The 24,787-nt window shown below is 41.9% G+C and overlaps 1 protein-coding gene across 2 annotated transcripts; it reads left to right on the top strand.

Moving 5' to 3' along the window:
- Positions 1-3,610: 3,610 nt before the first annotated feature.
- LOC140076031 (NXPE family member 4-like) lies at positions 3,611-13,643 on the top strand. Of its 2 annotated transcripts, none has more exons than XM_072122559.1 (6): positions 3,611-3,745; positions 7,285-7,389; positions 7,475-8,211; positions 9,195-9,256; positions 9,679-9,897; positions 11,055-13,643. In XM_072122559.1, exons 2-6 carry the CDS (start codon positions 7,312-7,314, stop codon positions 11,597-11,599), a joined length of 1,641 nt encoding a protein of 546 aa, XP_071978660.1. In that variant the 5' UTR covers positions 3,611-3,745; positions 7,285-7,311; the 3' UTR covers positions 11,600-13,643. The 2 variants fall into 2 exon arrangements, with proteins under 2 accessions (XP_071978660.1, XP_071978659.1); XM_072122558.1 differs by having other exon boundaries at positions 3,649-3,745; positions 7,282-7,389.
- The last annotated feature ends 11,144 nt before the right edge of the window (positions 13,644-24,787 follow it).

Raw genomic sequence — 24,787 nt, 5'->3', positions numbered from 1 at the left:
TCTCTTATGTTCTATTCATTTATTTTTGTTAAATACTTCAAAGGGAAGTTTTCCGTTTGCTGTCAGAGAATATACTATACATAGGTATAAAACCTGCGCAGTGTAGAGGAGCGCAGCGCCCCTCAGAGGCAGTACCTGGCAGCAGTCTGCATGTTCTCACCTGCTCTCACCTGGGGAAGAAGCTCTCAGTGTTAGTCAGGTCCATGTGTCTTATATATTGGCTGCTGCCTCTCTCTAGTGGTCAAATGTGGAACAGTCCTGGTCCTGATGCGACTGCTGCAGATTTCCCAGGGACTGGAAATTGGGAACCTACATATAGAGACACAAATTTAGTGTTTGCAGAAAAAGTGTCATTAAAGTTTTTTTTTTTTTTTTAACTGCTTTATTAAAATATTGTGACATCAAGATACAGTTACATTATACACAATTATCTTGTATGAGCCAATAAATTCGTAGCGTTTGGAACATATTGGGCCAGATTTACTTACCCGCTCCTGTCGCAATCCAGCGACGCTTTCTCAGTGGAGGATTGGGGTCTTCCGGCAATTCACTAAGGTAGTGCGCCCGATGTCCACCAGGTGTCGCTGCTGCGCTGAAGTCCGTCGGAGTTCACTGAAGTTCACGATCCGTTGCTGGGTGCAGGTAAGCGCGTGTCAATTTTAAAAAAAAAAAAAAGTAGTTTTTTCCGAATCTGTCGGGTTTTCTGACGGCCACGCCCCCCGATTTCCGTCGCGTGCATGCCGTCGCCAATGTGCCACAATCCGATCGCGTGCACCAAAATCCCGGGGCAATTCAGGAAAAATCGGCGCAAATCGGAAATATTCGGGAAACCCGACGGAAAAACGCAATTGGGGCCCTTAGTAAATGACCTCCATTCTTTCTGCAATCACTGAATAGTCCTACCGGCCGCCTCCAATACAACAGATGCATCTCCATAGGTGTTGTACTTTATATAACTGACGTCCGATAGGCGTGCGCCATATGCAACCGGATAACACAAAGAAACGTAACAACGCGCAAAATCATTCCGGTGACTCTGGGTCTGTGGGTGCCGTTGGAATATCCTTATCATATGACCTACTGTCACATAGGGTGCGTGCCCCTTTATTGAGCTATAGCCTGAGTACCCCTGATCTGTTCCCCAGGGCGCAGGCGGCTCATATCATTTACCCCATACATTAGTGACCATTTAGAGGGTAACCATCCGCTAGGATCGCCCTGAGTCTATGTGATGAATAATGTGTCTCACCCGCGTCACACCATGAGCCCCAAATCCGTCAGGACTTGTCTGGACACTTCTCGTGTTTGTGTAAAACTTCCTCATTTGATTAATTTGCGCCTTCCACATTCGAAGCCTCGGTGGGTTGGGGGTCGTACCACCGGAGCGCTACATGTTTTCTTGCTATGAATAATATAAAAATGTGATTGCTATGCGTCCTGTCCTCCTCTGATAAGACCCCCAGGAGGTCCCCCCAGAAGGCACAACTCAGGTACACATGGAACCGCCATCTATGGTCCGGTGAAAGGGGCTTAAAGTTGCAGTTGGGATCGGAGCTGTATACGAAAATCACACTCCCAGGTGTTTCAATCCTAACGTGGAATTTAAACGAAGAAGTCCCTCTTTAAAATGACACCAGAATTGTATTTCTAGATGCCACTGCTCAGAAGATATAGTCATTGGAAGTGTCTCCCCCCTGTAACCAGGGCTTATACTTCATCCCTTCTCCTAAGAGGCTGAAAACCCACCATTAAAACAATCCATATATATATATATATATATATATATAACAGAACTTTCATTCAGGACATCCAAACAGTCGCACATTTCACAGAACTTAATATTGTTCCCTATAGTAATAACTCAGCGCTGTGCGTCTACGAGATTACATGTAAGTGATATGAGATGCTGCAGGGGCCTCTAGGGGGCAGTGTTGTACATCTGATCATCGGCAGAACACATCCCATACAGGGCGTACAGCACATTAGAATAACATTGTGACAGAGAAGGGATATTTGCTGATTACGTCCTGTAGTGATTGATCTTTGGTCCTCGCTGTCTCATACTTCCTCGCACGCAGTTAATGGTTCACCCATCAGATCACTTACCTGCGTCATGATTTTCTCTAAGGCTCAGTTCACACCTCGCTTTCCGCTTGTCTCTCTTGGTAAGGAAAGTGTAATGGAAACTAAGGACAGAAGGGGAATGTAACTCCATAGACTGTAATGGACTGTTACCTGCGCTGTTTTTTAGCCACCATTGATCCGCCCATTGCTGTGGGGAGTCACGGCCCCTCCATGATGGATCAGTTTGATGATTTGGAGGGTGGCCGTGGCACCTTGTGTGTCCTTTATGAAGTGCCTGGCTGGTGGACTAATGTATCTACTACAATATCCTCAATTTAATATTATAATCGGACACATAAAGCAGCACCTTGTTCAAAGCCCCCCACCCCCTAGACCACCAGGATAACCATACAGTTATAGCTAGTCTAATCCTGGTCACAACCACACCTCTGGACCCTTCGGCACCATCACTAGTAGCCTCCCCTTTCCAAGTATACCCCACCATGAATCTATAATCTGACTTTAAAAGGGTCCTCCCAAGTTTTTTTTTATATGTACTCAGGATAACAAAATAACACATTCTCTAATTCACTGTTATGAACAAAAATGCAGCATTTCACAAGTCTCTGTCTCTATCAGTCCTGCTGTACACAATTTCGGATCTGACCTTGTAACTTTTGACTTAGGGTCGGGGACGCCATCTTGGATTTGTGTGTGACAGCCGTGGAGATGAGATTTCTGTAGCCCCGCCCCCTGCACGGAGCTCAGAGACACTGAGAGCAGAGAGCAGCTGCAAGCTACACCTATCTGTGAGACTGAGAACAGAGATGTAGCAGGGCTCATTGCCTTTATTGAATATTTTTTTATGTGTGATGTATCTTGAAGCACAAATATCACAGTTTTTGTAAATTTTTTCAACATTTTGCGAGTAAAAAAATGAATAAATACATTTTTTTTTAAAGATTATTGTTTGCGGAGGAAACCCACGCAAACACGGAGAGCTGTTGACCTGGATGGGACTTGAACCCAGGACCCTAACTATGTATGTATATATAGACGTAGGAGCGGCACGGTGGTATGGACCAGACATGGGCCCATATTCTGATGTTAGAGATCCGCTTGTGCTGAGAAGAAGGTGTCTATAGCTGCAGGGTCAGAGAAGCTGCTTAGATACACTGTCACTGCCGTATCCCCTAGAGGTTACACTGCAGCTACAGAGATCTCTCGTATTCGTTACCTATGCGCAATATTCTTTACGGTACCATCCCAGTTTACGGCACAGTTCATCCTGATCTCCCTGCTTCAGTCACTATTCCTATGGGTAGCTGCACACCAGAGGATGAAGGTCTCATCTGAAGCCATTGGACAGGCTACGCCTCAGCTTCAAAGTCAATTATTGTTAATGTCATACACGGCCGCACCCCTCCCCCCCCCCCACCAGGTAATTTACCTGTTCTGTTATAAAGGTGATTGTTAGTGCAGAATATTTTATTATGGGGAGGGGGAGTAATACAGGAGGGTGACGCCACATACTCTAGGGTGATAGGTTTAGTCCTGAGCATGGAGGGGGTCAAAGATCCATCACCTGGAGGATCCGGCTTCCCGTAAGGTTCATACAAGGATCCGGCTATGGAGCCAGCGGTGATCCCTGGGATCCAGTCTATGGTGCTGACATTGTGAGGTGAGGTCCATGGGGTGTCCTTCAACTTCAACACAACATTGTCTGGGTCTGGGGGCAGAGGCTTCAGAAGGGGAAGCCTTCGATATACAGAACACACAGAGATCTATGTAAGAGGAGACCTACTGTATGTAAGGGCAGCTTAGATACAGCAGCTCAGCTCTATGTATGGGAATACCTATATAATGGCAGCTTAGATACAGTAGATCTTCTCTATAAGTACTGTGGATACCTCTATAATGGCAGCTTAGATACAGTAGATCTTCTCTATAAGTACGGTGGATACCTCTATAATGGAAGCTTAGATACAACAGATTAGCTCTATGTATGGGAATACCTCTATAATGGCAGCTTAGATACAACAGATTAGCTCTATAAGTATGGTGGATACCTCTATAATGGCAGCTTAGATACAGCAGATTAGCTCTATAAGTATGGTGGATACCTCTATAATGACAGCTTAGATACAGTAGAACTGCTCTATAAGTACGGTGGATTCCTCTATAATGAAAACATAGATACAGTAGATCTGCTCTCTATATACAGTGGTTACCTCTATAATGGCGGCTTAGATACAGTAGATCTGCTCTCTATATACAGTGGTTACCTCTATAATGGCGGCTTAGATACAGTAGATCTTGTCTATATGAACGGTGGATACCTATATAATGGCAGCTTAGATACAGTAGATCTGCTCTCTATATACGGTGGATACCTATATAATGGCAGCTTAGATACAGTACATCTGCTCTATATATACAGCCGATCTACCATAACCTTTTAGGCATATAGGGACTGGATGCAACATGCAACATCACTTCACGTAATTTTTATGTATATGTTTGTGTTTTTGCGTATTTTTTGCACGTTTTAATTTTTAGATGTACTCTTTTAGTAGCAATTTCATTGTTATTATCACCTGTTGTGAGCACCTCACAACAGATTTGTAGTCATTTAATAGTCGTTACCCTTCAATTATTATCAATTCTTAGCACAAGATTCACTGTATGCACTTTATAAATGCTATAATTCACTGTATGCACTTTATAAATGCTATAATTCACTGTATGCACTTTATAAATCTATAATTCACTGTATGCACTTTATAAATGCTATAATTCACTGTATGCACTTTATAAATCTATAATTCACTGTATGCACTTTATAAATCTATAATTCACTGTATGCACTTTATAAATGCTATAATTCACTGTATGCACTTTATAAATGCTATAATTCACTGTATGCACTTTATAAATCTATAATTCACTGTATGCACTTTATAAATCTATAATTCACTGTATGCACTTTATAAATGCTATAATTCACTGTATGCACTTTATAAATCTATAATTCACTGTATGCACTTTATAAATGCTATAATTCACTGTATGCACTTTATAAATGCTATAATTCACTGTATGCACTTTATAAATGCCATGTATACCTATAAATTAGGAGAGCTTGTGGCTGACTTTGGATCAAATTTCAATGTATTCCTCTTTCATATGTGTAGCACGTTTTAAGATTTTCTGCTTCAGTTTCCTTTTTCTTTTTTCCCTCCCTGTTACATAAATATATACGGTTTCCCACAGACAGCGCTCCCACCACAATGGTCCTCAGTGATCTCCTTACCTGTCAGGCTCCGATCAGCAGCGCACGCGCTCGGCAGGTGACACGCCCCCTGATCACCTGATCCACTACTCGCATCACGTGCCCCGCCGTGACATCACCATCACGTAGCGGGTCACGTGTTCCGGGCGGGATGCGGGTGTGTGGGGGGGTGTCCCTCCTGGATGGCGTGCGCTCAGTAACGCTGACCGGAAATGATACCCACCACCTGACAGGTACAGAGGCGTTTTCCCTCCTTCATTATTGGTCACTGCTCATTTAAAAACCCAGGTGTCTCAGTTACACATTACCCCCAGACGAAGGCTAGCGCCGAAACGCGCGTCCGGGCTTCTGTGTCAGACGGCAGGTGAACTAGTCACAATGGGTATGTGCAATATGGCTGTTTTACGATAGCCATGCTTTTACGATAGGCTATAACGAATTTATGTGCTTTTAGAGCAAGATATGCCCATTTGATGTACGGGCACTATGCACTTTAAATATTGTATACTGATTCCAGGTTATCTGAGAGTTACTTCCCCTTTCGGATCCACAGTATATCTCTCTGGGCACACCTCTCTTTGGAGGGTAGCACCCATTCCCATACATCACCCTGCAATATTCGTTTGACTTTGTGTAGTGTCCTCGCTTCCCTTTTATATGACCAGCTTGTCTTTCTGTTTTTAAATTGTGTATCATTTGATTAGCCAATAAAGATATATCTGTATTTTGCATGGTTTTGGTTGGAATGTTTTTTCTTTAGATAGGTTTTGTGTTTATCCAAGCCAACCACACTGCGTATGTAGGAACTAACAATAGAAGTGGAGTATGATAAGGAGACCACAAGGGAATATACACTGAATCTATATGTCATTGCACTTCCTCCACTGTATACATATGTGTGTAGCTGCACCACTAGAGCCGATACCTCTACAATAGCAGCTTAGATACAGCAGCTCAGTTATATGCATACTAGATACTTCTGTTATGGGAGCTTACATACAGCAGCTCGTCTCTAAGTAAGGTGGATGCCTATTTAATGCAGCTTAGATACAGCAGCTCCCTCTATGTATGATAGATGCCTCTATAATGGTATCTTAGATACAACTGCACTATAACGGCAGATTAGATACAGCAGCTCCCTCTATGTATGATAGATGCCTCTATAATGGTATCTTAGATACAACTGCACTATAACGGCAGATTAGATACAGCAGCTCCCTTTATGTATGATACATGCCTCTATAATGGTATCTTAGATACAACTGCACTATAACGGCAGATTAGATACAGCAGCTCCCTTTATGTATGATACATGCCTCTATAATGGTATCTTAGATACAACTGCACTATAACGGCAGATTAGATACAGCAGCTCCCTCTATGTATGATAGATGCCTCTATAATGGTATCTTAGATACAACTGCACTATAACGGCAGATTAGATACAGCAGCTCCCTCTATGTATGATAGATGCCTCTATAATGGTATCTTAGATACAACTGCACTATAACGGCAGATTAGATACAGCAGCTCCCTCTATGTATGATACATGCCTCTATAATGGTATCTTAGATACAACTGCACTATAATGGCAGATTAGATACAGCAGCTGAGCTCTGTGTATGGCAGAGACCTCTATAATATTAGATATATACCCACTGCACACAGTCAGAAGTGATTACAATCCAGTTACATCCAATGGCGTCTTCCTGAATGTAGTGAGAACGGAGCAAGAAGAGAACAATGAAGCCCTTGTAGCTGCAGAGTTCTTTATAGCCTCAAACTATCGTCTGAATTATTGCTCCCTCCAGGTGTTAAAGGGTTAAGGATCCCATAAGTGAGGCTTATGGGTCCATAGTCATGACCTACAACCCAATATTCAGCCCCGACAGATGGATTCTTTACATTTATTTATCTGTATCCAGCAGGTTGACCTTTGGTATGAGCTCACCACCATGAGTAGACCCTTCATCCTGATACTCCTCATTGCCATATTCCTTATAAGTTGTGGCTGGTACCAGCTCGATTTCCAGGTAAGGACGACAATGGCCACTATGGACGTGGGCAACTTTTTGACATTCACGTTAGAAAAACCTCCTTCCTTTGTATGAATTTCAGAATTATGTGAGACAATTACTACATACCTGTCTCGTAACCACCAACCATGAAGAACCTTCCACGAGAGAATCAGTTCCTCCAAGTCCTCCACCGAAGACCAAGCTCCAGGTGGAGGTAGACGCAATGTTCGACCAAATCCAAAAACTCATCCCTAACAGCACCTTTATGCACTTCAACCAGACCACCAGTGGTCGGAACAGCGTGGCTTTCATTGTCCAAGCCCGAAAGACCTATTGCATTGGAGAAGAACTTGTGGTACAGCTTGATATGTTCGATTACTTGGGGAAGAAGAAGACCTATGGAGGAGACTTCATAAGACCAAGACTCTATTCTGGAGAACTAGGAGCTTCAGTCTCGGGAATTGTGAAGGACCTCATGAATGGTTCTTACCATGTCCACTTTCCGTTGTACTGGTCCGGCAAAGCCAAAGTCAACATCTTGTTGTTCTACCCAAGTGAAGGGGTGGCTGCTCTCTGGAGGTCCAGACATTCGAGTCAAGGATTTATTGGCTTTCAAGGAAAATTCGAAAAGTTTGGCGCAGTAGCTGTGACTAATTGTAACTTCAAACTCACAGAGGAAGACGGGAAAGAGATCTGTGAGTACCGGGACGCAACGTCTGAGGAGGTCTTCTACTGCTACAAGGCTCCAAATTTTACGTGTGAGAGTTTGAATGAGATGAGGGGCTACGATCGTCTTGCCTCCTACCTCACCCCATCGGAGAGTCAAATATTTCAAAGGTACGTGTTTAGATGATACCAGTGGTGAGGGTCCAACTCTTAATTACTCTACAGAATCCTAAGGTAGTCTGGGTTCTCAAGGGGTTTGAGGAATCTTGGGTATGTGTGGTGAGGACCATGGTTCCTCCATAGTGCGGATCACTAGAAGATCCGGTACATGGCCCTCAAATGATGGCATCTTCTGATATCTTTAATATCTACAACCACCTGATTATGCAAATGAGCATGGGAGGCTCCAGACCCCATTAACACCTACGGAGGAGAGAGCCCCCTCAGGCTTATTTGCATAATTTTAAAAGCCTTTTTTTGTAAAAAAAAAAAACCACAGGGCATAAGAAGCTAAAAGAGGAGCGGATCCTGCCAGAGGAGTGTGCTTGGTTTACTATCCTTTATCCTGGTGGTAGATTTCCTTTAAAGGAAATCTACCACCAGGATGAAGGATTGTAAACCAAGCACACTGACATACTATTGTGTGCATCTTCTGGCAGCATCTGCTCTTCTTTAAGCCTCTTGTGCCCTGGTTTTAAAGAAAAAAAAAGGATTTCAAATTATGCAAATGAGCCTAAGGGGATCCAGGCTCCAACACATATGAAGCCTGGGGCCCCACAGACTCATTTGCAGAATTTTAAAAGCCTTTTTTTTAAAAAAAAAAAACAGAGCATATGAAGCTAAAAGAAGAGCGGCTCCTGCCAGAGGAGGCACACACCAGTATGTCAGTGTGCTTGGTTTACAATCCTTCATCCTGGTGGTAGATTTCCTTTAAGATGAAAAAGAGTTGTGTGTCCTTACAAGGTTACATTGTCTCGTGGTGGCGCTGTATGATAACTTATCACCTGCTGCCGGGTTCTTTCATATATTTCAGGTGATTGTTGGAGGTTAATTACCAAATATCTTTAGTGCGCAGTGGAGAATCCCTTTAATTTCCCCTATTTGCATATTGTCAGTGCATTATGTGGACAATTCAGATTTTTCCTATGTTAAAGGTCAAACATCGCTGTAGAGATCGCAGGGAACATTCCGACTATCACAGTGACCCGGTGCAGAGGTAAGTGGACATTTCCGTAAATTAGAATCCGCTCCTTATGGGCCAGAGATGTAAACAGAGTTAAAGAATTCTGAATGCAGCTCTATGTGTGACTGGAATAAGTGACATGATCTGACATAAAGCAGCAGCACCACACACTGACCATGAGCTGTGTACAGCTAAATCATATCATGTCTCATACTCTAGTCACATCCAGAGCTGCTTTCACAATTCAGTGTTTCAATAATGGGGTTAGATCTCACATCCAGTGTATTATTTTTGGCAAAAATTGGGAAAAATATCCATCACCCAATTCCATCCCACTCGTCATTCAGTAGATTCTGAGATTTTATAGGAAACCAGTAGAACTTTGGATGCAGCTTTGGATAGAACTAGAGTATAAATATGATATAATGTATTACCAATTATTGGATCTCCTCCAGCCTCAACAGAGGAGCCAAAGCCGAAGTGTAAGACAGGGATGGGGTCCCCCTTCCCGAGCGGATACTTCTACAACTACACCTGGAACCCCACATACTGTAACATGACTTCCTACAAGACTGGGGGGGACTTCATGCGATGTCTGCAGGGGAAGAAGCTCTACCTCATCGGAGACTCCACGTTACGCCAGTTCATGATGCACTTCACCGAGGGGATACAGAGTAAGGCTTATTACACTCCATGCCTGTTTTAAATCCTTCCCATTTTCAAGACCACTGCTTGCTGTCAGCCAATTAGTACATTCTAATTAAGTTTAGCTTCTATTAAGTTTAACTCTATCTGGATGCAGATAGAGTTAAAGGAAATCTACCATTTGGTTTTATGCATTGTGAACCAAACATACCTTGAGAGTGCTGTAGCGACACTGATGCAGAAACATATCTTGTTCAATCCCTGACCCGAGTGGTTTTGCTAATAATAAAAAAAAAATCATAAAAAAGTGGGGCCACTAAGGGGGTCATTATACAGTGTAGGGTCCACTAAGGGGCGCATTATACAGTGTGAGCAGCCACAAAAATAGGGTATTATACAGTGTAGGGGCCACTAAGGAGCGCATTATACAGTGTGAGCAGCCACAAAAATAGGGTATTATACAGTGTAGGGGCCACTAAGGGGAGCATTATACAGTGTAGCAGCCACAAAAATAGGGTATTATACAGTGTAGGGGCCACTGAGGGGGGCATTTTACATTTTTGATGCAAATGTGAATGGACCTGTACAATCAGAGCTGAAAACCTATGTCCAGACAATACTCCTCTATGTCCGCTTTGTCACATTGGTCTCCAGTCTGGGCAGTCCTTTGTGACCCATACATCAGCAGCACAAATCTCTCCACTGACCTGATCAGACAGAGAATTGTCTTGATCAGTGGTGGCGAACCTATGGCACGGGTGCCAGAGGTGGCACTCAGAGCCCTCTGTATGGCCACCCTTGCCATCACCCCAGGGTAGAGTTTGCCAGAGAGGACTTAAGGCCTCTTGCAGTCCCAGGCAGCCCAGGACCTTAGAGGGAAGCTACAATGATAATCCAAACTTCTTCTCCTTTCTACTGTATTGGTGTCCTCAGGTGCCTATACAATTTAAACCTGTGACAAGTCACTGCTTGAATTGTTGCTTTGGCACTTTGCGAAAAATAAGTGGGCTTTGGTTGTAGTTTGGTCACTCGGTGTCTAAATGGTTCGCCACCACTGGTCTAGATGGTTGACCACATGGACAGACTAGACCCACCAGAACATAGGATGCTATAAGTTGTTCTCATACGGACAGGGTTGTGTTGCTAGATTATAATATGATCATGACTGAGATGTTTGTCCCACCAGTCGTGAAGTACTTCCGGTACCACTTGAGAGGATGGACTTCTTGGGCGTTGACACTGGAAGCGATGAATATGGAGAAGGATATATATGTGTCCTACAAGAGGCATGGATTCCCCCTGGATCATGCCTCATTTTACTACTTCAAGGAAGACCTGTACACCAGCCAACAAATCGACCGGCACGCTGGGGGGAAGGACACCATTATTGTCGTCACCATGGGACAACACTTTAGACAGTTCCCTCTCAAAATTTTCATTCAACGAGCGATTAACATCCGCAGAGCTGTGGAAAGATTGCTCCTCAGAAGTCCGGACACCAAGGTCATCATAAAAACTGAGAACACCAGGGAGATCACTGCCGCGGTGGAAAAGCGAGGGGACTTCCATGGCTACACTCAGTATCTAGTCCTCAGGGAGGTATTTCAGGGGATCAATGTTGGTTTTGTGGATGCTTGGGACATGACGGTGGCATCGGCTACGGCGGCTGTGCATCCTCCGGGATATACATTTGCAAGTATAATGAGCCTGACCTTCACCTTTGCTTGTTAACGGCACAACAAGAGAGTAAAGGCCGTCCTGTATATATGTTTTTGTAACATTTTTTGCACAAACTATTATGATGTTTTTGATTGAGACCTTGGTAAGTGTCCAAAATCAGAGAAGGCCTCCTGGATGAAAGGGGTCTCCAAGAGCATGGAAGACTTCTTTAACCACATGATGTTTTAGACAAGGGATGATATGAAGGACCTAGGTAAGTGGCTCTGAGAATGACACTTGGTTTCTCTAATCAGAAGAAATATTTTGAACCAGGAAATATTTCCTACATTAGGGAAGACTTATTTGACCAAAGTAAGTTTCGTGGTTCATTTAGGGTACCTTGCTTCACTGAACGTTTGGTTTGGTGGAAGACCTTTTGGATCATAGCAAGATTTCATGGATGAGGAAAGGGCTCCTTGACATGTCTTCTAGAATGGAGAAGGCTTCCTGGGCCAGAGTAGGTCTCACAGACAAGGAAAGGTCCCTTGGACCAGGAAATGTCTTCTAGATGAGAAAAGATTTCTTGGACCATAGATGGATTTATGAATTAGTGAGGGTCACTTTTTATCAAGGGATGCTACCATGTCTAACTACGGCTTCTATCACTTCTATCATTAGCTTTTTTGGACCAGCTAATGGCTCTTAGACTAGAAAAGTCAGACACCTTGGATTGGAATAAACTTCTTGGATGAGATAAGATGATGTAAAGGAAACCTACCACCACGGATCTACCTATTAAGGAAGATCCGATGGTAGGTGCCTCTAACAAATGTAAGGATAGCCCTTTTAAAAGAGGCTACTGGGGCGTGGAGTAGCCAGAGATGAGGCTACACGGCGCTGCTACTCCACGCCCCAGTAGCCTCTTTGATCCTACTACCAGATATCTTCAGCACCCGTCCGCGAAGACGGAGTTCTGCGCATGTGCAGGACACAGGCCAGCGGCTGCGGGATCTCGGCTCCAAAGCCGGAGCTACTGCGCATGCACAGGGTTCCAGCTTCACGGATGAGTGCGTGCAGCTCTTTGTAGGTGGGCGCTGAAGATAACTGGTAGGAGGATCAAAGAGGCTACTGGGGCGTGGAGCAGGTTTTCTTGGATTAGCAAATGGCACTCAAACCAGGCAAAATTAGGATGGACTTTTCCGATCACAGAATGGGGCTCATTTACTTACCCGGTCCAGTCGCGATCCAGCGGCGCGTTCTCCGACGAGGATTCGGGTTCTGCCGGGATTCACTAAGGTCCATGCACCCCATGTCCGCCAGGTGACGCTGCTATGTTGAGGTCCGCCGGAGTTCACCTTCTTCTTCCCAGTGCATGTAAGTGTAAGACACAAATTCTTTTTTAATTTCCGGGGTTTTTCCGAATCCATCGAGTTTTCTGCTCCCCGATTTCCGTCACATGCAAGCTGGCGCCGATGCGACACAATCCGATCGCGTGCGCCACAAACCTGGGGCAATTCAGGGAAAAACGGTGCAAATCGGTAATATTCTGGAAACCCGCCAATTCAGCCCCTTAGTAAATGAGCCCCAATAACTTTTAGTTTAGGAAATGCTTTTCAAAACAACCTAGGTTTCTTGGGTCACGCAGGAATACCCTGGTGTAGGGATGTCTTGGGCAATATAAGAGGAGTTGCCCCTTAGATTAGGGAACATTTTATGGAAGTAGGATTGTTGGATCAGTGAAAGACATTCAGACCGGGGAGTGGCACATGTATCGGGAACAGCTTCTTGGCTCAGAGTTGGTTTTAAGGAATGTGACTTGGACCAGGGGAATCCACCAGAACCCACGGGGCATATTGTATACTAGGCTATGCTTTTTGGCTTAGGTTCCTTGCATCATGGAAGGTTATTAAGACCAGGGAATATCTCTGGTATGAAAGAGTTTCTCATCCAGGAAAAATATTGTAAACCAGAACATCTTTTTGGACCAGGATAGACCAGGGTAACTATCTTAAGATATATCTCTTGGCCAAGTGTAGGTGACCTGAATAAGAGAAGACCATGGAGGGCTCGTGGTCAAATTTGTAATTTATCCAATGATAATTTATTTGTAGAATAATTGAAGAAGGACCATTAACTGTAAATATTTTTTATTCAATAAAGAAAAATTTTGTAAGCAAAACATGAAATTTCTTGAAGCCCCTTTACATGATCCGGCAGCTATCAACACCAAGTGAGTAGACGAGTCGCTCCAGAGGATGTTCACCTTTGTCTGAGTCTCAGGTCTCTTGAAGTTGATGGTTATGGTAGAACGTGACATATTTACACTTTGTAAAAACAACATGGATGACGTTGACCGTATAAAAATCAGCAGCCAGGTAATATATGGAGCAGTGTTTATATAACCCTAACAGATGCTTAGTGAGACAATGAACAATGAAGCTTTGATCATACAGCGTTAAGTCTCAAACAATACAGTGTGTATTAGAGGTAGATGCTAAACGTGTTGTAACACAGTACAGGTGCCCGGACTGACTCTTAAAGGGCTAGTATACAATTACCAACAAGCTCTGTCCTTCCTGACCTAGGATTGTCCACTGACCAGTCCCTCGGGAGCCATGCACCGATGTCTCTTGATCCACCTTGAATATATACTACATCTATTGGTAGTGACTGACCTATGAAGGGATGTGGGTTGAAGGGTGTAAACCAGGGGACTACTTAGACAATCCTAAGTCTATTCAATGAAAACCCTTTTGCATTACAAGAACCCGAGTTGACTTTTTTTTTCTCCTCTATGATTCGGATGAATCAGTATAAGTCTCACCTTCTCCAAGCAAAGAGTCAATGTAGCAGCAAGTCCTTTTACATTATATGGGTATTAATCAGGGAATCTCTACTTACGAGTATTCTTTGTAGGATGTTATCTGACCCAATTTCTAAGCTGAATTCGTCATGGCTGCTCGGGTTCTTTCTTATCCCTGAAACCCAACCCAGATTTAGCTTCTACACGGCTTTGGGACCTGTTACTAGTCATCTATCTATCTATCTATTGTCACGTTCTCCAACATTTTAGGAGTAGAAGGAGCCACAAAGATATCCACAGGTCAACTGGATAAAGGGGCACAAATAGAAGTATTTTTAGAGCGAAACTTCCAACTTTCTTGAAGTAAAATTTCCTGTTGCTTATTGTCCTCAACTGGAAGTCATGGCCAAATAATTGCCTTCAGATGTTCTACAAGCAGCAATTAATTACCAGGAATTCTTTTTCTCATCAGGTGCCGCACAGTGTTGCTTTCTTTCTATTGTTCTTGCTTTATAAATGAGATCTCCCAGATGGTGGTGACTTATAATCGGTATAATCGGTGATAGGACCAGTAGCTGCTTAGGCTTAGGAGGACAAACATCTGAGGAGAAGACACTAGGATGGAGAAAAAAATTTGTATGGACCCAAGGTGGATGAATTTATGGACGGTCATGATGGGGATCTGATGGTCTGTGGCTTCTGTGGTCTAGAAATTGTGGTGAGACCTTCAAACACAGCATTGTCAGCCACCCGGCTTTGTGGATCCTGCACTACAGGTACAAGGTATCACATTTCTTTCAAAGACATTCTCCGACAGCTTCAAATTATTGTAGAAGAGGTTCCACATGGGGGCATTAATGTAACAAAACGTTACTCCCCTTACCCAATCCCAAACTGTGCTCCGCCTCTAGGTATCTCACCGGCCAGAGCCACAATCGCGGGTCCTGATGTGGCACTAGCAGCCAGAGGTCCCCATTACATTGTATACATTCTTTTTGTGTTTAATATATGCAGTTACATGATTGCAAAAAACAAGTCCTCTACTTACTATGTTGCCTAAAATAAACTTACGTACGATAGGAGATTTCTTTTTATTACAGTGTTTTATTGTTGGATTCCAAGGATGTAAATCTTATTCCAGTCATTATATACAGGAGATCCCAGGTTATACCGGCTGTACATATATCATTATATACAGGAGATCCCCAGGTTATACCGGCTGTACATATATCATTATATACAGGAGATCCCCAGGTTATACCAGCTGTACATATATCATTATATACAGGAGATCCCCAGGTTATACCGGCTGTACATATATCATTATATACAGGAGATCCCCAGGTTATACCAGCTGTACATATATCATTATATACAGGAGATCCCCAGGTTATACCGGCTGTACATATATCATTATATACAGGAGATCCCCAGGTTATACCGGCTGTACATATATCATTATATACAGGAGATCCCCAGGTTATACTGGCTGTACATATATCATTATATACAGGAGATCCCCGGGTTATACCGGCTGTACATATATCATTATATACAGGAGATCCCCAGGTTATACCAGCTGTACATATATCATTATATACAGGAGATCCCCAGGTTATACCGGCTGTACATATATCATTATATACAGGAGATCCCCAGGTTATACCAGCTGTACATATATCATTATATACAGGAGATCCCCAGGTTATACCGGCTGTACATATATCATTATATACAGGAGATCCCCAGGTTATACCAGCTGTACATATATCATTATATACAGGAGATCCCCAGGTTATACCGGCTGTACATATATCATTATATACAGGAGATCCCCAGGTTATACCGGCTGTACATATATCATTATATACAGGAGATCCCCAGGTTATACCGGCTGTACATATATCATTATATACAGGAGATCCCCAGGTTATACCAGCTGTACATATATCATTATATACAGGAGATCCCCAGGTTATACCGGCTGTACATATATCATTATATACAGGAGATCCCCAGGTTATGCCAGCTGTACATATATCATTATATACAGGAGATCCCCAGGTTATACCGGCTGTACATATATCATTATATACAGGAGATCCCCAGGTTATACCGGCTGTACATATATCATTATATACAGGAGATCCCCAGGTTATACCGGCTGTACATATATCATTATATACAGGAGATCCCCAGGTTATACCAGCTGTACATATATCATTATATACAGGAGATCCCCAGGTTATACCGGCTGTACATATATCATTATATACAGGAGATCCCCAGGTTATACCAGCTGTACATATATCATTATATACTGGAGATCCCCAGGTTATACCGGCTGTACATATATCATTATATACAGGAGATCCCCAGGTTATACCGGCTGTACATATATCACTATATACAGGAGGTCCCCAGGTTATACCAGCTGTACATATATCATTATATACAGGAGATCCCAGGTTATACCGGCTGTACATATATCATTATATACAGGAGATCCCCAGGTTATACCAGCTGTACATATATCATTATATACTGGAGATCCCCAGGTTATACCGGCTGTACATATATCATTATATACAGGAGATCCCCAGGTTATACCGGCTGTACATATATCACTATATACAGGAGATCCCCAGGTTATACCGGCTGTACATATATCATTATATACAGGAGATCCCCAGGTTATACCGGCTGTACATATATCATTATATACAGGAGATCCCCAGGTTATACCAGCTGTACATATATCATTATATACAGGAGATCCCCAGGTTATACCGGCTGTACACATATCATTATATACGGGAGACCCCCAGGTTATACCGGCTGTACATATATCATTATATACAGGAGATCCCCAGGTTATACTGGCTGTACATATATCATTATATACAGGAGATCCCCAGGTTATACCGGCTGTAATATATCATTATATACAGGAGATCCCCAGGTTATACCAGCTGTACATATATCATTATATACAGGAGACCCCCAGGTTATACCAGCTGTACATATATCACTATATACAGGAGATCCCCAGGTTATACCAGCTGTACATATATCATTATATACAGGAGATCCCCGGGTTATACCGACTGTACATATATCATTATATACAGGAGATCCCCAGGTTATACCGGCTGTACATATATCATTATATACAGGAGATCCCCAGGTTATACCGGCTGTATATATATCATTATATACAGGAGAACCCCAGGTTATACCAGCTGAACATATATCATTATATACAGGAGATCCCCAGGTTATACCAGCTGTACATATATCATTATATACAGGAGATCCCCAGGTTATACCGGCTGTACATATATAATTATATACAGGAGATCCCCAGGTTATACCAACTGTACATATATCATTATATACAGGAGATCCCCAGGTTATACCGGCTGTACATATATCATTATATACAGGAGATCCCCAGGTTATAGCGGCTGTACATATATCATTATATACAGGAGATCCCCAGGTTATACCGGCTGTACATATATCACTATATACAGGAGATCCCCAGGTTATACCGGCTGTACATATATCATTATATACAGGAGATCCCCAGGTTATACCAGCTGTACATATATCATTATATACAGGAGATCCCCAGGTTATACCGTCTGTACATATATCACTATATACAGGAGATCCCCAGGTTATACCGGCTGTACATATATCTTTATATACAGGAGATCCCCAGGTTATACCAGCTGTACACATATCATTATATACAGGAGATCCCCAGGTTATACCAGCTGTACATATATCATTATATACAGGAGATCCCCGGGTTATACCGGCTGTACATATATCATTATATACAGAAGATCCCCAGGTTATACCAGCTGTACATATATCATTATATACAGGAGATCCCCAGGTTATACCGGCTGTACATATATCACTATATACAGGAGAACCCCAGGTTATACCAGCTGTACATGTATCATTATATACAGGAGATCCCCAGGTTATACCAGCTGTACATATATCATTATATACAGGAGATCCCCAGGTTATACCGGCTGTACATATATCATTATATACAGGAGATCCCCAGGTTATACCAGCTGTACATATATCACTATATACAGGAGATCCCCAGGTTATACCGGCTGTACATATATCATTATATACAGGAGATCCCCAGGTTATACCAGCTGTACATATATCATTATATACAGGAGATCCCCAGGTTATACCGTCTGTACATATATCACTATATACAGGAGATCCCCAGGTTATACCGGCTGTACATATATCTTTATATACAGGAGATCCCCAGGTTATACCAGCTGTACACATATCATTATATACAGGAGATCCCCAGGTTATACCAGCTGTACATATATCATTATATACAGGAGATCCCCGGGTTATACCGGCTGTACATATATCATTATATACAGAAGATCCCCAGGTTATACCAGCTGTACATATATCATTATATACAGGAGATCCCCAGGTTATACCGGCTGTACATATATCACTATATACAGGAGAACCCCAGGTTATACCAGCTGTACATGTATCATTATATACAGGAGATCCCCAGGTTATACCGGCTGTACATGTATCATTATATACAGGAGATCCCCAGGTTATACCGGCTGTACATATATCATTATATACAGGAGATCCCCAGGTTATACCGGCTGTACATATATCACTATATACAGGAGATCCCCAGGTTATACCGGCTGTACATATATCATTATATACAGGAGATCCCCAGGTTATACCGGCTGTACATATATCATTATATACAGGAGATCCCCAGGTTATACCAGCTGTACATATATCATTATATACAGGAGATCCCCAGGTTATACCAGCTGTACATATATCATTATATACAGGAGATCCCCAGGTTATACCAGCTGTACATACATCATTATATACAGGAGATCCCCAGGTTATACCAGCTGTACATATATCATTATATACAGGAGATCCCCAGGTTATACCGGCTGTACATATATCATTATATACTGGAGATCCCCAGGTTATACCGGCTGTACATATATCATTATATACAGGAGATCCCCAGGTTATACCGGCTGTACATATATCATTATATACAGGAGATCCCCAGGTTATAGCGGCTGTACATATTTCATTATATACAGGAGATCCCCAGGTTATAGCGGCTGTACATATTTCATTATATACAGGAGATCCCCAGGTTATACCAGCTGTACATATATCATTATATACAGGAGATCCCCAGGTTATAGCAGCTGTACATATATCATTATATACAGGAGATCCCCAGGTTATACCAGCTGTACATATATCACTATATACAGGAGATCCCAAGGTTATACCGGCTGTACATATATCATTATATACAGGAGATCCCCAGGTTATACCAGCTGTACATATATCATTATATACAGGAGATCCCCAGGTTATACCGGCTGTACATATATCATTATATACTGGAGATCCCCAGGTTATACCGGCTGTACATATATCATTATATACAGGAGATTCCCAGGTTATAACGGCTGTACATATATCATTATATACATGAGATCCCCAGGTTATACCGGCTGTACATATATAATTATATACAGGAGATCCCCAGGTTATACCAGCTGTACATATATCACTATATACAGGAGATCCCAAGGTTATACCGGCTGTACATATATCATTATATACAGGAGATCCCCAGGTTATACCAGCTGTACATATATCATTATATACAGGAGATCCCCAGGTTATACCGGCTGTACATATATCATTATATACTGGAGATCCCCAGGTTATACCGGCTGTACATATATCATTATATACAGGAGATCCCCAGGTTATACCGGCTGTACATATATCATTATATACATGAGATCCCCAGGTTATACCGGCTGCACATATATCATTATATACAGGAGATCCCCAGGTTATACCAGCTGTACATATATAATTATATACAGGAGATCCCAGGTTATACCAGCTGTACATATATCATTATATACAGGAGATCCCCAGGTTATACCAGCTGTACATATATCATTATATACAGGAGATCCCCAGGTTATACCAGCTGTACATACATCATTATATACAGGAGATCCCCAGGTTATACCAGCTGTACATATATCATTATATACAGGAGATCCCCAGGTTATACCGGCTGTACATATATCATTATATACTGGAGATCCCCAGGTTATACCGGCTGTACATATATCATTATATACAGGAGATCCCCAGGTTATAGCGGCTGTACATATTTCATTATATACAGGAGATCCCCAGGTTATAGCGGCTGTACATATTTCATTATATACAGGAGATCCCCAGGTTATACCAGCTGTACATATATCATTATATACAGGAGATCCCCAGGTTATAGCGGCTGTACATATATCATTATATACAGGAGATCCCCAGGTTATACCAGCTGTACATATATCACTATATACAGGAGATCCCAAGGTTATACCGGCTGTACATATATCATTATATACAGGAGATCCCCAGGTTATACCAGCTGTACATATATCATTATATACAGGAGATCCCCAGGTTATACCGGCTGTACATATATCATTATATACTGGAGATCCCCAGGTTATACCGGCTGTACATATATCATTATATACAGGAGATTCCCAGGTTATACCGGCTGTACATATATCATTATATACATGAGATCCCCAGGTTATACCGGCTGTACATATATAATTATATACAGGAGATCCCCAGGTTATACCAGCTGTACATATATCACTATATACAGGAGATCCCAAGGTTATACCGGCTGTACATATATCATTATATACAGGAGATCCCCAGGTTATACCAGCTGTACATATATCATTATATACAGGAGATCCCCAGGTTATACCGGCTGTACATATATCATTATATACTGGAGATCCCCAGGTTATACCGGCTGTACATATATCATTATATACAGGAGATCCCCAGGTTATACCGGCTGTACATATATCATTATATACATGAGATCCCCAGGTTATACCGGCTGCACATATATCATTATATACAGGAGATCCCCAGGTTATACCAGCTGTACATATATAATTATATACAGGAGATCCCAGGTTATACCAGCTGTACATATATCATTATATACAGGAGATCCCCAGGTTATACCGGCTGTACATATATCATTATATACAGGAGATCCCCAGGTTATACCGGCTGTACATATATCATTATATACAGGAGATCCCCAGGTTATACCAGCTGTACATATATCATTATATACAGGAGATCCCCGGGTTATACCGGCTGTACATATATCATTATATACAGGAGATCCCCAGGTTATACCGGCTGTACATATATCATTATATACAGGAGATCCCCAGGTTATACCAGCTGTACATATATCATTATATACAGGAGATCCCCAGGTTATACCAGCTGTACATATATCATTATATACAGGAGATCCCCGGGTTATACCAGCTGTACATATATCATTATATACAGGAGATCCCCAGGTTATACCGGCTGTACATATACCATTATATACTGGAGATCCCCAGGTTATACCGGCTGTACATATATCATTATATACAGGAGATCCCCAGGTTATACCGGCTGTACATATATCATTATATACAGGAGATCCCCAGGTTATACCAGCTGTACATATATCATTATATACAGGAGATCCCCAGGTTATACCGGCTGTACATATATCATTATATACAGGAGATCCACAGGTTATACCAGCTGTACAAATATCACTATATACAGGAGATCCCCAGGATATACCGGCTGTACATATATCATTATATACAGGAGATCCCCAGGTTATACCAGCTGTCCAAATATCACTATATACAGGAGATCCCCAGGTTATACTGGCTGTACATATATCATTATATACAAGAGACCCCCAGGTTATACCAGCTGTACATATATCACTATATACAGGAGATCCCCAGGTTATACCGGCTGTACATATATCATTATATACAGGAGACCCCCAGGTTATACCAGCTGTACATATATCATTATATACAGGAGATCCCCAGGTTATACCGGCTGTACACATATCATTATATACAGGAGATCCCCAGGTTATACCAGCTGTACATATATCATTATATACAGGAGATCCCCAGGTTATACCGGCTGTACATATATCATTATATACAGGAGATCCCCAGGTTATACCGGCTGTACATATATCATTATATACAGAAGATCCCCAGGTTATACCAGCTGTACATATATCATTATATACAGGAGATCCCCAGGTTATACCAGCTGTACATATATCATTATATACAGGAGATCCCCGGGTTATACCGGCTGTACATATATCATTATATACAGAAGATCCCCAGGTTATACCAGCTGTACATATATCATTATATACAGGAGATCCCCAGGTTATACCGGCTGTACATATATCACTATATACAGGAGAACCCCAGGTTATACCAGCTGTACATGTATCATTATATACAGGAGATCCCCAGGTTATACCAGCTGTACATGTATCATTATATACAGGAGATCCCCAGGTTATACCGGCTGTACATATATCATTATATACAGGAGATCCCCAGGTTATACCGGCTGTACATATATCACTATATACAGGAGATCCCCAGGTTATACCGGCTGTACATATATCATTATATACAGGAGATCCCCAGGTTATACCGGCTGTACATATATCATTATATACAGGAGATCCCCAGGTTATACCAGCTGTACATATATCATTATATACAGGAGATCCCCAGGTTATACCAGCTGTACATATATCATTATATACAGGAGATCCCCAGGTTATACCAGCTGTACATACATCATTATATACAGGAGATCCCCAGGTTATACCAGCTGTACATATATCATTATATACAGGAGATCCCCAGGTTATACCGGCTGTACATATATCATTATATACTGGAGATCCCCAGGTTATACCGGCTGTACATATATCATTATATACAGGAGATCCCCAGGTTATACCGGCTGTACATATATCATTATATACAGGAGATCCCCAGGTTATACCGGCTGTACATATATCATTATATACAGGAGATCCCCAGGTTATACCGGCTGTACATATATCATTATATACTGGAGATCCCCAGGTTATACCGGCTGTACATATATCATTATATACATGAGATCCCCAGGTTATACCGGCTGCACATATATCATTATATACAGGAGATCCCCAGGTTATACCAGCTGTACATATATAATTATATACAGGAGATCCCAGGTTATACCAGCTGTACATATATCATTATATACAGGAGATCCCCAGGTTATACCGGCTGTACATATATCATTATATACAGGAGATCCCCAGGTTATACCGGCTGTACATATATCATTATATACAGGAGATCCCCAGGTTATACCAGCTGTACATATATCATTATATACAGGAGATCCCCGGGTTATACCGGCTGTACATATATCATTATATACAGGAGATCCCCAGGTTATACCGGCTGTACATATATCATTATATACAGGAGATCCCCAGGTTATACCAGCTGTACATATATCATTATATACAGGAGATCCCCAGGTTATACCGGCTGTACATATATCATTATATACAGGAGATCCACAGGTTATACCAGCTGTACAAATATCACTATATACAGGAGATCCCCAGGTTATACCGGCTGTACATATATCATTATATACAGGAGATCCCCAGGTTATACCAGCTGTCCAAATATCACTATATACAGGAGATCCCCAGGTTATACTGGCTGTACATATATCATTATATACAGGAGACCCCCAGGATATACCAGCTGTACATATATCACTATATACAGGAGATCCCCAGGTTATACCGGCTGTACATATATCATTATATACAGGAGACCCCCAGGTTATACCAGCTGTACATATATCATTATATACAGGAGATCCCCAGGTTATACCGGCTGTACACATATCATTATATACAGGAGATCCCCAGTTTATACCAGCTGTACATATATCATTATATACAGGAGATCCCCAGGTTATACCGGCTGTACATATATCATTATATACAGGAGATCCCCAGGTTATACCAGCTGTACATATATCATTATATACAGGAGATCCCCAGGCTATACCGGCTGTACATATATCATTATATACAGGAGATCCCCAGGCTATACCGGCTGTACATATATCATTATATACAGGAGATCCCCAGGTTATACCAGCTGTACATATATCATTATATACAGGAGATCCCCAGGTTATACCGGCTGTACATATATCATTATATACTGGAGATCCCAAGGTTATACCGGCTGTACATATATCATTATATACAGGAGATCCCCAGGTTATAATGGCTGTACATATATCATTATATACAGGAGATCCCCAGGTTATACCAGCTGTACATATATCATTATATACAGGAGATCCCCAGGTTATACCAGCTGTACATATATCATTAT

Source organism: Engystomops pustulosus, chromosome 8 (assembly GCF_040894005.1).
Source record: "Engystomops pustulosus chromosome 8, aEngPut4.maternal, whole genome shotgun sequence".
Taxonomy (NCBI): Eukaryota; Metazoa; Chordata; class Amphibia; order Anura; family Leptodactylidae; genus Engystomops; species Engystomops pustulosus.
This window is presented reverse-complemented; position numbering and strand designations above follow the sequence as displayed.